The 17629-nt window shown below is 37.3% G+C and overlaps 1 protein-coding gene across 9 annotated transcripts in view; it reads left to right on the top strand.

Moving 5' to 3' along the window:
* Positions 1–17629, top strand: part of PTPRM (protein tyrosine phosphatase receptor type M) — a 453290-nt gene that overhangs the window by 275044 nt on the left and 160617 nt on the right. For 5 of the 9 annotated variants that reach the window (XM_051772708.1, XM_051772703.1, XM_051772725.1 and 2 more), the window contains exon 14: positions 5519–5593. The exons of the other annotated variants lie outside the window; for them this stretch is intronic. In XM_051772708.1, the coding sequence (XP_051628668.1) occupies positions 5519–5593 (75 nt within the window). The remainder of the gene's footprint in view (positions 1–5518; positions 5594–17629) is intronic. 9 annotated transcript variants of the gene reach the window in all.

Here is a 17629-nt window from a genome sequence, read left to right as displayed (position 1 = left end):
AATTTGTTTGTTTGTTTGTTTTAATAATAAATGCGTTACTTATTTTTGAACACAGAGTTTTTAGAATATATTCTGTGGGTTTTTATATGATCTCACAATAAATATTTTGGACTTAATTATATATATAGTAGAGTTGTAAAGTTGCCAATTTCAGAGTGCATACTAGCTGCTTATCTGTCCATGGTGAAAAATTGCCCCTTGTTCATAAGCAATTGTGTTATCTTAATTGCTTTATAAAAGAAAAGCGGAGAATACATGTTCTTCATTTTCATGGTACAGATCATCTATATTTATTTGACTGTCAGCACATGATACTACCATTTGTGAAATAAGTTTGTATAACTGGGACAGTGCTAGTTATAGTTTTTATCCCTAAACAAGGAAAGATAAACATAGTGCTGATCTGTTTATCCATGGGGTCTAGATCTGTCTGTGATTATCTTTGTAGTCTCACCTTTTTAGTACTTCTAGCTGGTGGCGACTTCAAAATTTGAAAGAGAAGTGATGGCGTAGTGCCATTATTTGGAGATTGTAATAGAGGAAAAGGGAAGAAGGTGCTGCTGTGAGTAGGAACAGGTAATATCACCTCGCAGTTTGGGCACCTGGCCAAGAGTATGTAACAAAAAATGCTTCCTCCCTATACCACTGTATCATACCACTGTATCTTGCAGGAGATCATGCTTGTCTCACTGACTATCCCTGATGCAACCGATCCCACTATGATTTCCTTTACATGCAGACTCCACAATTCCACCACCACCACTAAGTCTAAATGGGATGGATGAGAATGTCATTAGTTAAAAGTATCAGAAATGTTAGCGTGAAGTTGTTCCTGTTGAAAGGCTGGATCCTCCCTGATGTGACAAATACATTTTCATGCCTCTTTGAACGAATTCCTTTTTTTCAAACCAAAGGAAGTAGTTGTAATTTTAATTTACCAACTGACTGTTTACTAAAGCATAGAAAATACCTGAACTAAAACCCAATATAATATAGATGAGAGATTAATTCCAGATTCAAGTGAAATCCTATGTTGTTATTTTTGAGTAGTTTTAGAGATACCAGGAGTGGACTTCGTTGCCTCAGAAATCACAGTAGGTGATTAGAGGAATGGATTTTAAATTATTTGAAGATTTGTATTCATAATCACTAATGGATGTTCAACTATTCAAATTACTTAACTGACTGAAAATTCTTACTCTCTCATTTGAGAAGCGAGGGTAACTTCGTGGATTGGAATAGCTCCCATAGCAACAAGCTACTTTGAGCTAACCCATTCGGCAATGGAGATGTAAGAAATGCAGCTTTTATTTTAAACAGATCTCCCTACATTTCTGTTTTGAAAGCACGTTTCATAATCTTTCATAATACCTTTGCAAAGCCTGTAAAATAATGGGAGAGGTTGTTGTGAGGACTTTGAAACCAGGTCCCTGGTGCAAAACTGTCTTGGGGGGCTTCTGTAAAGCACTGATTTCCCTGCTCATCAACTGAATGTTTATATTGTATTTTTAATCTGTATTAATAAAAAAAAAAAAAAATGGAGACCATGACATATTTTTTTCATGGCCAGTCTTCGCGAACAAAGATCTGGAAAAGGTCTCCACCCACATTCGTTACAAGCACGCTGGTGATACAGGGCTTTGCAAATGCGGGTAAGGCCTTCGAGCCTGCGCGATGGATTTTTTAGGTGAGACACGGTGTGCGCTGAACTGAGCCCACCCTTTAATCCTAAGGTTCGTCTGCCGGGGCCGAGCGAGCTTGGACGGTGGCAGTGAGGTTCTCAGGACGTAGGTTTGTTTAGAGTGACCTTCTCTTAGATGGATGGCCTTACAGGGCTGAACAAGCTCCATCTGCCCGGGTTTAGAGTTGTCCTTCTCTTCTGTGTTTTCTGGGGCTCCCCTCTCATCTCCCACGATGGCACTGTCCGCACAGGTGAAGCTCCCATTCTCTCGCTCCTTTCCGCACCCAGGGCTGGGCCCCAGTGCCCGGGGCCGGGCCGCGCCGCACGTGTCCAGGGCCAGCCCGGGCCCGCGCTGCCCATGACATATTTTAATATGTTATTAATAATACCTATGTGGGCAGATGTGTTTTCCCTTTAGATCTAACAGAAATACTTAGGAGAAAAGCAGAATTCTGTGCCCTCTTTGGACTTCCCACATTTGGACTAGAAAAAGATAGTGAAAATGCTTTATGTCTGTAGGTCAGAAGTCACCACACCTGCATCAGAACAAGACAGAAGATTGTCTTCTCCCATTCACCTCTCTTTCTCTCCCCCCCCCCACCCAAACAGCTAAGTGCAGCATTCATATTGTCTGTTACCCAGTAAGCAAATGCTGCTCTGATGGCTTTCTGTGTCAGATTTCTTACAGACTTGCACCATTTTCCACCCAGCTTTGTGACTACAGTGTAGCTAGTAGACAGTAAGCTACTTAAGCTCTATGTGTTTGTTATGTCCCTCTATATATGCACTGTAGTGCTTCTTACAAATAAGATTGTGAACGCTCTCCAGTACAACATCTGGTTTTCATATATTAGTAGCATTTCTGAAAGGTTTATGTTCTGGGCTTCTCTTATCTTCAGAAGTTCAAGTCTGATGGTTTTTAAAGCTAGAGGAAGTGCTTTAGGCCATTCATGTATAAAACTGGTGAAATCTTCTTTTAAATGAAGGTCTGATCCTGAAATTATCTACAGCCTTGTGTAGGCCATTGGAATTAGTAGGTGTGCTCTAAAATTTAATACGAATGTTGAAAATCTTAAGCTTTTAGGCCTTAATCAAATCAGTTATGTACCTAATTTGGAGCACAAAAGAATAATCTTACTGACTACACTGCAACTATTCTGTCTTGAAGTAGATATGTAACTAGACATATCCAGTATTTTACTGGATAAAGGCCTGTGCCATAAAATATGAGCTGCAAAATAAACATGGTAGTGTAGCTAACTGTGTGCTTTTTTCTTGAAGTTTTCTGCAATTCCATTCCTGTGGAATTTGATGATTGCACCAAGTGCATTGGCAGCCCTTCCTGAGATCAAGGTCACCTAAGACAACCTCAGAGCTGCTCCACTGAGCCAGCTGAGACTGGCCAAGCCACCTCATTGTCTGTACTAAGGATATGTGGTTAGCCTGTTTGAAGTCTGCCCTCAGGACCAATATGGCAGTTCAGAACATGTCATGAGCATAACTGTGTCACTTGCTAGCTGTATTTCCTTTAATTTTCTCACCTCGAGATGATAAAGTTGTTGGTGCCCTTAAGACCTTCGTAAGATCATTGAGATTCAGTTTTATCACTGAGTCGTGCAGTGTTCATCCTATGGCCCACCACACACTTTTTTTTTTGTTAAAATAAAAATGAATAAGTGTAGTACAGAGATAGAGTGGTTTTGCCCTAGATCCAGAAGAACTGTTCTGTACCCTGAGTACACTTTTCCCTCAAGTTGATGTCAACAGAAATAATGCATCTGGTTTACTGTGAAGCACACGCTCAACTGGTGGCGTTAAACCGTGTTGCTGTATCAGAGACAAAGTGCACCAGACATCAATTATCATATTGACAGGCTTCTTAGAAGAGTACAGCCTATCTCTAAAAAAGTACAGCTTAATTCTACTGGATCAAATGCATGCCTAGGGTCAGTAGCTAGATAATACTTTCTCATTCCATCAAGTATATTTTAAGCAATCTCAATTTGTACCCTTTTAAAAAATGCTCTTGTTTTATGACCATTACATCTTTGCAAATGAAACCTCTGTTAAATGTGTTCTTTTAGAGATCATATAAAAATCCTAATTGCAATGACTGCAAGTGTAATGTAGGATGAGAATATTGGGATTTGTAGAGCTGAAAGTTCTCCTTCTGCTTCTGCTTAAGTCAAAGGAAACCTTTGCCACTGACTTTGTTAGGAGAAGGATCAGACAGCATATTCTTGTGATGTGGAGTCTCTTGATCTTAGTTTTCTATAGAGAAAGGCATTTAGGACCTTTGAGACTATTTGGTGTATATACAAATGTGGAGACTGCAGAGTTTCCACTCCCATTATTTTTGACAAGATAATTAAACAAACAAACAAACAAAAATCAGGAAGAGCTTTTTGTACCAGTGGTAATAAAGGTTGTCATATATTGCTTGAAATATGGCTTTCATATACCTACTCTTTTTTCGAGCTAAATGACTGTAAAATCTCAGCAGACAAAGTTAAAAACATTCCAAAACTCCTCCAAGTTTATTAATATCAACTTTGGGGTGGTTTGTGATTTATATTAAGACTGTATTTCCTGATATGACTTACAACACTGTCTGGATAGAAACATCTTGGTTATCTCCTAGGAATCCAGTTCTCAAGAGGGAGACATCATTGTTCTAATTTTGCAATATTGGAAGCCTTTCATTAATTATGAGAGAGAAAAGGATATTATAATATTTTAAATCTAATAGCAACAGTACTCTAGAAGCTACTATCAACACTGCATTTCAGTGTTGCAGAGGGATATTTCAAAATATTATGCAGCAGCAGTTTTGAGTTTAATTGTCTGCAGATGGTAGATGATCTATTTTCCTCACTCGTTGCCACATTTCTAATAGCACCCAGGCTGTTCTATGTAAATGAGTGATCTTTCATATAATTTTGTCCTTAATTTTCCAATATTTTTTCTTTGCATCATTCTCCAGCTGCATCATGTTGGATCTGACCTTTTAATTTTTTTTATATTCCTTAATATATATGTATCACAGTGTGCTTAACCATTTAGAGGCAATCATAGAACTGCTGGAAAATGAACAAATAACAGATTTTATTAGTGTGAGCTATGGTAATAGTTATCTGTAGCAAACAGTGATTGTTACAGCTCTATCAGAAAAGTCTGAATACTTCAGACACATAAACAGTTCAGGGTTTTCAGCTTTTTCTTGTCTTAGTGGTAAAACTCAGGCCTCAGACAATTACATACACACCTAATTAAAAGCTTGCCACCTCTAAGTGGTCATTCTCTGTGTGCTGAATGTTAAGTATATGTGTAGTGTGTGCACTTTCTGAACAACAACCCAAGTGGGTATAGGAAAAATTAATCTTAACTAGCTCAAAAATACTTTACATAAAAATTATCTTTAAAAAATTGTAGGAAAAATGTACTATTCTGAAATAGGAAAATAAAAAGTGAAACTAGTTCAAGTTACCTGGAGAAATTCATACTAGAGTAATCTAGTAATAAGCAGTTAGCTTTCACTTGGAAAACCCAGCACTACGACTAGCAGACTCAAAGTGTCTCCAGTTTTCTCAAATGCATTTTATGTAAATAATGTGCTTTGAGTCCTCTTCCTTAATGAAAGTCACATAAAAAAGCTTATTAATTTGCAGAATAACCAAACTAACAACTGAAGATGAAAACTTGTGGGAATTTTTTTGTTTTTATTTGTAAGAAGTTCAGACAATTAACTACTGACCAAGATTCTTCTTGCTGGCATAGCTTCAGTCTGGCTTTTTTTTCCCTCATGCATGCTGACCTGGAAATCTTCCTTTGCCTTAGCTGCGATAATCGTGACTCAGCTTACAACACCATACATTCGCATCGCCCCTGCTGCAGGCGACGACCAACTAACAGGTCAGATGTTCAAGTATAGACAAGTCATCATGCGCATTTTGTCTCATTTTCTTTGGCTCCCTTTCCCTGACAGTTTCTTATTTCTCTGCTCATAAACAGTTTTCTATGTTAAAAGTTTCTTTTCGTTTACAAATTTTTCCTCAGCTCCATTGAATAAAATGGTTCGCTTGGCACCAAGACTTACACACACATCCCTGTACATACAACTCCGCTGCATGTGCCCATTGTGTGTGTGACCTGTGGAATGTTCCTTTAAGCCTGATGTTGTAAAGAGATCTAGTCTTACTCCATCCAGAAATTAAATGACAGTTTGAATATAGATATATATCTGTGTACCTGTTTATTTTTTTCTGTGTAGTTAGATCAAGACACTAGAATTTCTAAAGAATTTAGGCTCAAGAGTTATGTGCAAGTTAAGATAAAGATCTAGTATTAGTGGATTAGGAGTTTTTTCTGTGTGATGTTGGGAAGATCATATTTTCTGGCAACATTTCAATATGGAAGAAATTAAAATAAATAAAATAGATTCCTTTTTAATTATGTCACACATGAGTTCTAGAATTAAAATAAAATAAACTAGCATGTGACATACGAGAATGAACAATACTTAAGGATTTAAAATCTAATTGTCAAAGTAAACTCAATACGCAAGGGAAACCATTATTAGCCTGTATGTGACTTGAAGGATGATTCAGAATATACCAGGAAATCTTTGTAAACTTGGGAAAAATATTCATTTTTTCAGAAAATAAACACATGCATAAAACTTTTCAGGGATTTGCAAATGTTTTTATTTTCAAACAGAAGCCAAGAGCATTAAAAACTCTAGAATCTGAGGTGAATGTGATGAAATGTGTAACAGGGGAAGTTAGACCTAGTCCATCAGCATTTAGCATCTGATAAAATAATTGCCTTTTTCAAGAATGCTGGCATAGTTCCTCTGGAAACTCGTGTATGTTGCTACTGGGGTGTCTAGGAGATCAGGACGAGTTCAGATGCCTAGCATCTGGATACTACTGTAGTCAATAAGAGGCAGTTAAATGATTCAGCTTAAGAGGATTAGTGGCATGTCTGCTGTAGCTTTTAATTCGGGAGTATGTAGTATCATAACAAAGTTGACTGATCCATAATGCCTTAGTTGCCTCATCAATCAAGACAGAATTGTTGCATGTATATTTGTATTATGTAATAACATAGGAACTAACCAGAATAACATATTTGGATGATGCCAGGAAGTACTAGCTTGCTCTTGTTAGAGCTGCTGTGTCAGAAGCTGTGTCCACATACATTACTGTACCTCAATTTTAATTTTTTACTTGACAATTTGAATAAAGCAATGAAGAGACAAGATCTCTTCCATATTCTTGAACTTCAACAAGTTTGATTTCTTCATCACAGGGTTCAGATGAGCTTATGTATTTTACCATGTGGAGAATGAAATATTTTTCTTCTTCCGTTTTGTTGTTTTATTTGTTTCAATGCAAAACTGGGTACCTGTAGGAAACACTGGAGATGTACCTGTTCCACAAGAAGGAGATGGCTAGCATAGTTAACAGTGAGAGATATAGCTAGCATAGGATAGCTGGCAAAGTATTTATTTGGTTGTTTTGGTCAGTGGTGGCTTTGGCAGTCTGTGACTTTTGCTCACTTTTTATTAAAAATAAGAAAAAAACAGAAGTTCTACTAGAATTTAATTTTATAGTGAAAAAGAAAGTATCAGATGATACCTGTGAACAGCATTTATGGCTATCCATGAAATGTATTAGAAAGCCTTTGAAATCCCCATGATTTCCCACCCCATTTTCATGTTTGAAAGACTGTGTGCTCGAAAGGAAAGAAGCATCTTCCTCCTTTTCCTTTGCCACAGCTGCAATAAGGACTGAAGAAACCTCACCCAGCCCACATTGTTGTCCCATAACAGCAACAAGGCAGGCTTTTCAGCTTCAGGGCTGTACAGCAGTAATGGGATCTGCAGTATCCATGAGAAACCCAAAGGTTTTCTAGAAGGAGGTTTACAGAAGCTGAACTGCACATAAGGGAGCAGGGAGCGATGCACATTCTCCCCACATTTTTCTCCTACAAATTCCAAGACTGTGGAAAGGATCTGCTTTATGCAGAAAGGACAGGATTGTTGCTAACTCTAGTTACCACAAGCCCTACAGCTGTAACTGTTAGATAGTATCACTTAGCATTATCTGTTCAGTGCCTTTTCCTCATTTCTTTGCTTAGAATCAAAGTAATTACATTTGAGATCAAGAAATTACTTTTGTCTTTTAGCATTTGAGAAGATACATAACTGGCAGTGGGGAGGTCAAAGTTGGCATTTTCAGGTTTTTTTAGGTGGGAAGTTGATGTTTCTTGCATAATGAAAATTTAAAATCTTGGCTGCATTCCTGAATATCGTTACTAATTTTGAAAGGTCTTCCTCTTCAGAAATATCATGATAATACAGCTCAGCTTTCAAGCCAATTCTTCTTGCACTCATTTCCTCCACCCTCATCATCAACTTGTCTCTTAAGGATGCAGTTTATAAACAATGCATTATTAATTTCTGTTTGTCTGTCCTTTCTCTTTCCTTTTTCATATAAAAATAATATGTCTTCCATTTATAGGATTACCTGCTAGTTGCCCTAAATATCTTGACAGCCACCCATTGCTTTGCTACAGCCTTTGCAGCCTGTAGCAAATGGAACTTTTCCTTGCAGGTGCACTTAAATACTTACAATGTAGTTGTCCTGGAGTTACAGCATAAGATAACATGCTTAAAGGCAGCTGTGTGATTTTTACTCTTACAAGCCAAAATAGGAAAATTAGTGTTGTTACTATTAGTGAATACATTATTATCACTGATTCAATAACTTAGTAACTAAGGAATTCAAATTTGGGGGATAGTGTTTAGCTTTCAGTGTTATCCTTTCAAAAAGCAACTAACTTGAAATCCGCTCAATTGATCCTGTCCTCTAACAGACAGGGAGAATATCAAACTGTCTAACACCTGTCAGACAGGAAAAAACACTGTATACGTGAAGCATAATAGTCCTCATGATACTGTCTCCATGTTTTCATAAACAAATATGGTTTAACAGTACAGTTGAAATCATGTAGAAGGTTATCAAAAAGCTTATCACATGCATATGTCACTGTATGATTTTAACTTTAAAGTTGAATAACGAAACCATGTTTTTGAGAAAGACTGAAGTCCTTTGCAGTTTGCTTCACTGTTTTGTAAGAGACACTTCATGTAATAGGTTTAAATTGGCCATATTTGGTATTCACTTGGCCCTCATGTATTTTGTCTGCATTCTAATAAAATAGCATGCTTGGAATTATGATTAGGGTGTTCATTCTTTCACACATTTTCTTAATTGTTGAAATATGTCTGAGCTACTTATATTTAAATTAAAGTATTTCCATTTGTGATTTAGTGGAGCAGCCAGTACTCTACTAGATATTATTAAGACTGATTTCTACAGAATGCCCTTTTTACTACCCATTGTTAATTGTACATGCAGCTGGAAGAGAGAGTTCTGTATTGTACAGTCTTTGTAGATTAAATTCGTGGTACAAATCAGATGCAACAAGATATGTCAGAAGTTTTGTAGAATAACTGATACTTAAGAATTAGGAAGATTTTTTTTTTAACAGATAGTGGCAAAAACTTAAAACTTAAATAATTTTTACCCTGCAAACTTTAAAGTCTAAATGAGAAGCATATCTTATAAACATGTTAAAGGCAGTGATAAAATAATCCCAGTTGACTTATTCTCCCTTATGAAGTTAGCAACATAATTAAATATACAGATTTCTTTAGATGTGTATTCAATATATAGCAAGATTTATTGCTGTATTCTGGGTCGGATTCTGTTCTCGGTCATTTCACTGTAAAAGTGAAAAAAATTAACTGAAATCATTGATTGATTAAATCACAACGTCATGGAATTTTTTTACGTCAAGGAATTTACTCCGGGTTTATACTGTATTATTGAAAACACAATTTGTTTATTGACACAAGACCCAACAGCATGAATTTGAGAAGGAGCGTTTTGCTATTTATGTGTTTTGTTGTACTTTACAGTGCATCTGAGGTATAACAACATGGGCTGGACAGGCACTAACATTCATTTTTCCTCCATCCTGAACCATGTAACATTGATTTATATGTATTCTAATATGCTGAAACTTAAAGTACTATTTTGGGTAATGTAGAACCCACTGTTTCCTAGTTGAGAATACAGTGGTGTCTGTAATAACAAAGCTATGTGCAGATGTGTCAGTCTGCAGGTTGAATACGCCATTTTAGGAGTTTATTCTTCTCTTATACTTTTGAACAACATTTATATCAGTGGGAGTTGTGGATAATTATCCAGCGGAGAATGAACACCTGTGTGCTGTAGTGTCAAAGCCATATTACAATGCTGTGACAAGGCCAAGTGACAAGGAAAGCAGAATGAGAATGGATCTGACTCTCCAAAGTGAAATTCAAAGCCTGTTTTTATGTGGTGGTTGCAATGATTGTTGTACCGGTTGTTCAAGGATTCTGGTCCTCTTGCTCAGCTGGGCAGAATGCAAAACAAGGAAATGTTAATACTTTCTGCAGCACTGGCTGAATGCATTTCAATGGGCTGGAGTGTCACTTGTGATTTATTGCCCATTTCTGTTCTTTTATGTGTTACATTTGTCATTTTTGCAGTGACAGTTTCATGTATAAAACAGTATAGTTACAAGAAAATGTTAAGAGGATACAGGAGTGCCACGGGAGCTGCTGTTTCCTTTTCTCCTTTTTTTTTCCCCCTAGTACATTACAGAGTCAAATGTCAGGTCTTCTGTAAGACAGTGCAGTCAGAGCATCTAAGATTTTAAGCATAAGTACATTTTCCACAGAGCACCTGTAGAAGAGCTCAAGTTAATAAGACCTAAGAGCTCCCAAAAATAATGCTGATAACAATTCACAAATGGTGAAATAACCCATAATATAAATACAAGCCCTTTCCAGCTGCAGAGAGTAGAGAACCTGAGCTGATTAGAAGTCAGTTACCAGTGGGATTCTATTAGTGATGTTAAGTACTCCACTTCATGTTTTACAGTAATAATAATTCCTTTAAGGTTTTCTGAAAATGAATTAACAGCCTGACTTTTGAATGCATTCCAAGTAACTACAGAAAAGCCAGAGGCTCTGAACAGGGCTTCAGGACCTCCTCCCATTCGGCTTCTCTTACTCTGAACAGGTAGGGTTGGAGACAGTGGGACCTTTGCAACTCTCCTTCGTAAGTAGGGGAGTAGAGAAGATAAAGTGCAATGGGTCATATCCACGGTTTTACTCTGGCCATTGGTGCTTATGGTTGGCCAAGAAGGTATGGGTTCTCCAGCTACCCTGGCACTTTATCACCAGAGCCAGTGGTGTTACAGACCTGGGATAGGAATAATTGGAGAAGATCACATGACCTAGAAGAAAGTATCAGTCTTTTCTTACCCTTTAGGAAGGACAAGTAGCCTAATTAGGTATGTTTTGCATTGAAGCAACGTTTTTTCTTTGAGTCAGATTAGTTAAAAAGTTGGTTGCCACAGAGGTTATAGTCAGTCATTGCAGCAGTTGTGTTATGTCCCTCAAGTACAAAACCAGTTTGGAAATTTGAGCATTCCAGTCTGTAGCTGAGAGAAAAATATGATTTCAAGTATCAGTGTCTAATATCTCTTTCATTAAGAGAGTGAGCTGAATCTAACTTAGACCACTAAAGATGGGTCTGTATGGTTCATCCTAGCTTGAAAAATAATCTATTTTCTTAGTAATGTGTAATCTTAATGTCAGGATATCTCTGAGGCTGTTTGAGGTTGGGCTGGGGAGAAAGGCCACTTTCCTTAATCTCATTACAGAGGATGGAAACACAAAACTCAGTCATGAGAGTAACACTATGAATGAAATCACCAGGATAAATTATTAACAAACTGAAGGAATCTCTGCTGTCTGGATAGTACTAGCACTGTTCAGTATCACACCTAACCCAAAATATTTCAACACCAGCATGTACAGAGAAGCAAAAAACAGAAAACGAAGGAAAAATATCAGTAGGTAATTTTGGAGCGTGGCTGTGTGTCATATATTGTGTTATTTCATTTCTGTATTAAAAAAACTATGCCTCTGATTTTTACATTCGAAGCAGAACATGTTTTGCATGTACCACAATGAAAAATTAAGGAGATATAAGGGAAAAGAGGAAAACTCAGAGATATAATAAGTAACTAAAAAACTCCTATGAATTTCACTGTTTCCCATCTGTAGTTATTGACTGTATTCATAAAATGCTAAACAGTTAGAATTCTAATTCCAAATAAAATGTCAGACCACTTGTGAGTAAAATAATCTGTAGTTCTTAGAAACTGCAAATCTGATATTTGTATCACTGGAGAGTTTTAAGAAATGTGTAATGCAATATTACGTAGATTACCTCTGTGTTAATGTATGGATGAACATTCAAATGTGTTACAGTTAAATAGAGTAGCGCAGTAAAGAGGAGAGTAGTACTGCCAACTTTAATCAAGAGTTACATAACATACTACCTTTGGCAAAATAATGTTTCAGCGATTCACTCAATTTAGATTCCTTGAAATAACTGAAATCTTAATAAATATCTAAGCTGCACTTGTCTGCTGAACACAGTGCAAGCCTTGACTGTAGTTATTGGTGGGTTCTAAACACCTTCTTCCTCAGACAATATATTGAAAATGTCCTTTTCTGCAGTAATGGGAGTTTGACTGCAAGAACTGATGATTTTAGAGCTCTGGGAAATGCATTCAAGTATATCTGTGCATTTCCAAGTCTTTATTTTTCCAAATATGGAATTTTCCTTTCCTTCTCTTAACCTATTTTCTGTTACTGCTGACCACTAAGAAGTTTTTGTTTATGTAGCAAACTCCCATGCAAATGAAACTTGAATCACAGTTTTGCATAAAAGTGAACAGAAGTTGATGTCTTATATGGTTTCAAGCTGTCAAGAGGGGAAATAAATATTTTCAGGTTCTCTTTCATCTTTTGAGTTCATATCAGAAACACAAAGGGAAAGGGAGGAAGAATGGTAAATTGTCATTGTTCAGAAGCAAATGAAGTATTCTTTAAACTTTTTTGTAGCAAAATAGTTGCACTTTTTAGTGTGCTGTCATTGAATTAGACCACTTCTGGTTATGAGTAAATGTGTCAATAACTAAAAGTGAAAAGAACTGATGATAAAAATGACTGTTTAAGGCATTCTTAATAAAATAGGGCAGATGAAGGTTTTCCTTTAACCCCTAAAACCTACAGGAAATATATGAGAAATGAAACATAAATCAGTGAAAACTTTTCAGGGGAGGTCTAGTCTATTCTTGTCCCCATACTAGAATATTAGTGCATTCAACATTGTTGCACTCTGGACAGGTTTTTTTATTGGCAATACTGTAAACGGTTCTGAAATGTGAACAGAAGAGCTGGTACACTGTATCGGCACAAAGACAGATTTAGAATTCTGTGGAATTATTTTTCCTTTGTTGTGCCAATTCCCCTTTCCAGTTCCTCTAGCCAACCTTCCTGCCCAAAAACAGTGTTGGCTCTGAAAAGCTTTAAAAGAAAAAAAGTTTGTGTCTTTTTTTCCTGTTTTTTTTTAATTTATCACAAATGTATTTTCATATATTTCTTCATGTGTCATTATATATATAGTTCCATTTATTTTTGAGTAGAATGGACTGTGTTATGCCTTCTTCCAAGAAAATACGTAGATAGTGAGTAATGATAGGTAAATTCCTAGAGTGTGATTGTCTTTGAAGGATTTCTGAAGAACCCTTCATAAGGGTTACAGAGTGAAGGGAGGGTGGTAGTGGAAATCACCAGGAATGTCAGCCTCATCTATGAGCCAACGGCAGCACAGGCCAAAAAATCCTTGGATGTACATACCTTCCCTGGGGATTCCTATACTGCATCGTCCTTCTGCCCTCATCTTCCTAATGGCAAAGTAACCATGCCTTCACTGACTTTCCATTGGGAACTGTTCATTAGTGTTCTACTTAAGTTCTCAGTTGGCAGCAAGATCAGAAGAGGGTACCTCACTCCACTACTCCACTACTTCCTACCCATAGCTTCAGGTTACTTTATTCCCATGCTGGATGTGATCCCTTGCATTCATGAATGGAAAATAAAACAGCTGTGTTTGTCCAGGCTAAGAACATTTAGTTCTGTAGCTGAGTTTCACCCTGAGTAGGTCAGCTCCAGAAACATTACTGTGATCTGGCTTCATGTCTTCCCTGCTTGGTGAAGGCCAACTGAGTATTAGAAAACAATATTTTACCTCCCCTAAAGAGGACGGAGTCCTCTTCAGGCTTCATATCCACACCTTTTCAGTTTCCAGAAGATAGCTGAAATAAACTTTCAGTGATACCTGATACTTCTTGAAACATCTCAATATACTTTCAGGTGTAGATCTGGTGTTAAAAGCAGGAGGTCTCCTTAGGCAAATGTCCTTGGTGTGGGTGATGATAAATAGTCCCCTGCTTCTATAGGGATGGCCTGAAAGTGATGCTGACTTGCTTAAAAAATGCATTGTGTATGGACAGGATCAGTCTTGACTGACTGCTTTCGGTTGCTCAGAGCTTTGAGAGTTACTCTTCTACTCTGAGTACTGTTTGAGATTATGTAGAGAACCATAAAATCAAATATTTTAGGTCTAAAGGCTCCCCTTGTTGGATATTATACCTCTATGACTTCTTGTTCACAGAAGTCAGCTTTGTAGGATGCAGTTGCACTTCCAGTGGCTGCAAGTGGGACCTCTTTCACACAGCATCAGCTGGTAACAAGCCCTATATTTCAAAGTACTGTGACACCTGAAGTTTCAGCCCTTGCTGGTGCCTCTTTCTCAGACCTCCTCATCCTTATTCAGAATGAAACCTATGTGTATACAGCTAATTTGATTCAAGTATGTTCTCATTACTCCTCAGTCAACCTTGGTCAGAAATTTGTGTCTTATGACATCATATTGACCTTTGTTGTGTTTAGGTAGTCAGAGAGTAGTTTGGTAAAGTTTGACCCATTTTCTTCTCTCCATATTAGTCAGGAGGATTTTATCTTTCACTTCAGTGGTGAGGTCTGTCTTTCAGATATGCTGCCATGACTTTTTCCTTTGTTGACATAGAAATCTGTGATGGGCACCATTGTGGCTACTTCTTTGGCCACACATAGTGCGTACTTATAAATATGTAACAACCAGTTTTTGCTCAAAAAGTATTCTAAAGTGTGTGGGAGTACTCTTTAGGGGTATTTGAAAGCTTAAGGTTCCAAAGACTTTATATTTTTTTCCTTAGTAAATTATTTATTTCCAAGAAGGACATGCAACGGGTCTGTATATTTGACACTTGTTAATAATTTCTGGTTGCGGTGTAGCTACTGAGTAATCTTTAAACATCCCTTAATGATGTCGGTGCTATTAAAGTCTGAGGGCTTACACTTTTTTCCAGAATGAATGAGGGCTTCCAACTCCTTGGGTGCCTACCAGAGAGGAAAATTTTTATGAATTTTAATTACTTAAATTTCTTTGATTAAAAGAAAAGAGAAAAGAAGAGTTAGCAGAAAGGTTGGTGGTTTTGTTACAAAGGAGCAAATGAGCTGTTTATCAAGACTTGCTTGCTTTTAAGTCTTTTTTTAAAAAACACAGTCTCCAGAAAAATCCAGTCTAAAGTCTGGATTAAAATCCTTTTAAAAAATGTGTCAAATGTGACCTATGTGTAAAACTGGAAACTTTATTTGTTTTAAGCATAGTTTGTAAAGAATGTTATTATTCCTGACAATCGGAGACACAGATGTTTAACCGAAAATGTCTTTCTACTCACATGCATCAACATGAATCATTCACCAGTGAGAGATACAATTCATGTGATAGTCAGTTAAATGAGTCCTATTCGTGCAGTTCTTTGTCACCTATATTTGCATTTTCCTAAAGCATATCACAAACAAAATTAATAATTCATAATTATTGTTACACAGCAGAGCCTTATTTTGATAGTCCCTTACCACAGACCTAACAAGTCTGTTTCTTCCTGCATTTGAAAAATACCAAATAAAAAATGTCCAAATCAATATGGTTGTCCTGTGGAAGTACAGAAAACCTTTTTTAGGAAAAGAAGAGCCATATGTATTGTACTGATGATCATAAATTGCAAAGGAAATACTGTCCTGCTAAAGTCTAAGTGCTGCTTGTCCTTTTTCCCAGACATTAAAAAAATAGATTGGTGAGCACTAACATGTCACAGGAGGGAAAATTGGACTACATTGATTTCAACGCTTAACTCCTGTGCCTAGCAAAACAGAAGCAGAACATAATCTCTGCCATGTAGAAAGAACAGTTTATACATGAGCATTTCCAAAAGAAACCAGAATAGAAAGGAAAAAGTATTGTAAAAGGAGAAATAAACAGAACTTACTCTGAGACATTGACAAAATTAATATATTCAAGACATGGAGTAGAGAGAACAAACTGAAAAAATACTGATCAAAACCACCTTCTGGCAAAAAGTATACCCTGCCCAACAACACTTTGTAACTTCTACCATATGGACAGAAACCCTGCAGTTTTGAAGGAGAATGAGGAACACTGATTGGAAAGTTAACAATGAGAATGGCAAGGGAAAAGTCTCCCTTAGCTGGAGTTCTACCAGGAGTAATAAAACAAAGACTTTGTCAAGCAGAATACATGCTGGCTGGCAGATGAGGACTGAATGCCAGTCACTTACAGTATAAACAGAATATCCAGGGTGGTAATTCATTTCATCTAGAAATCTCTATGTATTTTGGGTCTTCTCCAAGACAGCCTCAAATCCTGGCATCTGGAGTGAACTCGAAACTCAAATAAAAAGCATGTTGGACGGGTTTGTCTTTTCACAACATTGGTAATGCTGCTACAGATTTAAAAATGAGGGTACCATTTTCTGCAGCCATGGGTGAGATGAGAGTAGGAATGCTGAGCAAATTTATGGAGGAAACCAGTCAGTTTGCACTACTGCCCCATTCACTTTTGCAGTTTGTGGTATAAGATTGGGTTTCCTGTTGGTCATTTGACATTTATAAGAAGGACCTACCTCTGTGGAGCACCTCTTTTCATATCAGTAACCTTGTCATACTGCCCTTTATCCCAGCCCTTTACTTACGGCACGTCTGCTTTTCCTGCCTTTATTTTTATGAACTTTTATGTTGCTTCCTTCCTTGAAACACCCCAACCAACATCATCCATAAATACATTATTCTGTCTCTCAAATCCCACTTGAAGATCTGTTTCTACTATGGTACCAGCTGGAAATGCTGAGTGATACCAGCTAGCTAGATGAGCGGGAAGGATAAAACTGTTCATTTATTTGGGTGTTGTAAATGCATTTTCTTAGGGAGTTTTGCCTCCGCCTTCCACCTGTGATTGCCACACCTGCCTGTTACAGTGTAGCTCAGATAGGGAGTATGCTTTTAGTGGTAAAGATGTGTGCCTGCACTGTTCTTAGCACAGTCGAGCTCCAGTCTGATTTACAGCTTCTAGAGCCTACTATCATACAAATAATAGAGAGCAGTAATGATAGTAGCCTTTGTGATACATGTTGTCCTTGGAGAGCATGGGCAAATCCAAATTCTCTGATCTTTCAGTCTTCTTACTTTGTGGCAGGGACAATAGCATCCCAGTGATGGGTGTTCCAAGGAAGCATCACACCTCTCTGCCTTGCTTCTGCCTTGTACCATTTTGCATGATTTCTGCCACCTAATCATAGTGCAACTGTCACACGGGGGTATAATATTTCATTTTCCTGACTCACTCTGTGAAATAACTCAGAAGTAGGTGCTGAGACATGATAGTTGAATTGCACTGCCTGCATAAAAAAATCACGGTCAAGTTACTAACTCATAAAGTTAGTTTCAAGTTTGACTGGAAACTAGGATGATCTGAGCTAACTGTATTATTACTTTAAAGCCTTGTAAAGTTAGCCATTACATCAGTCACTGGAACACCTGTGGATGAAATGCAGTTGGGAAAGGCTTGCAAG

This window comes from Manacus candei, unplaced genomic scaffold (genome assembly GCF_025592945.1).
Source record: "Manacus candei isolate 608988 ecotype Guabito, Panama unplaced genomic scaffold, ASM2559294v1 h1tg000008l, whole genome shotgun sequence".
Taxonomy (NCBI): domain Eukaryota; kingdom Metazoa; phylum Chordata; class Aves; order Passeriformes; family Pipridae; genus Manacus; species Manacus candei.
The sequence above is the reverse complement of the archived record's forward strand: the minus strand, read 5'-3'. Positions and strand labels throughout refer to the sequence as shown.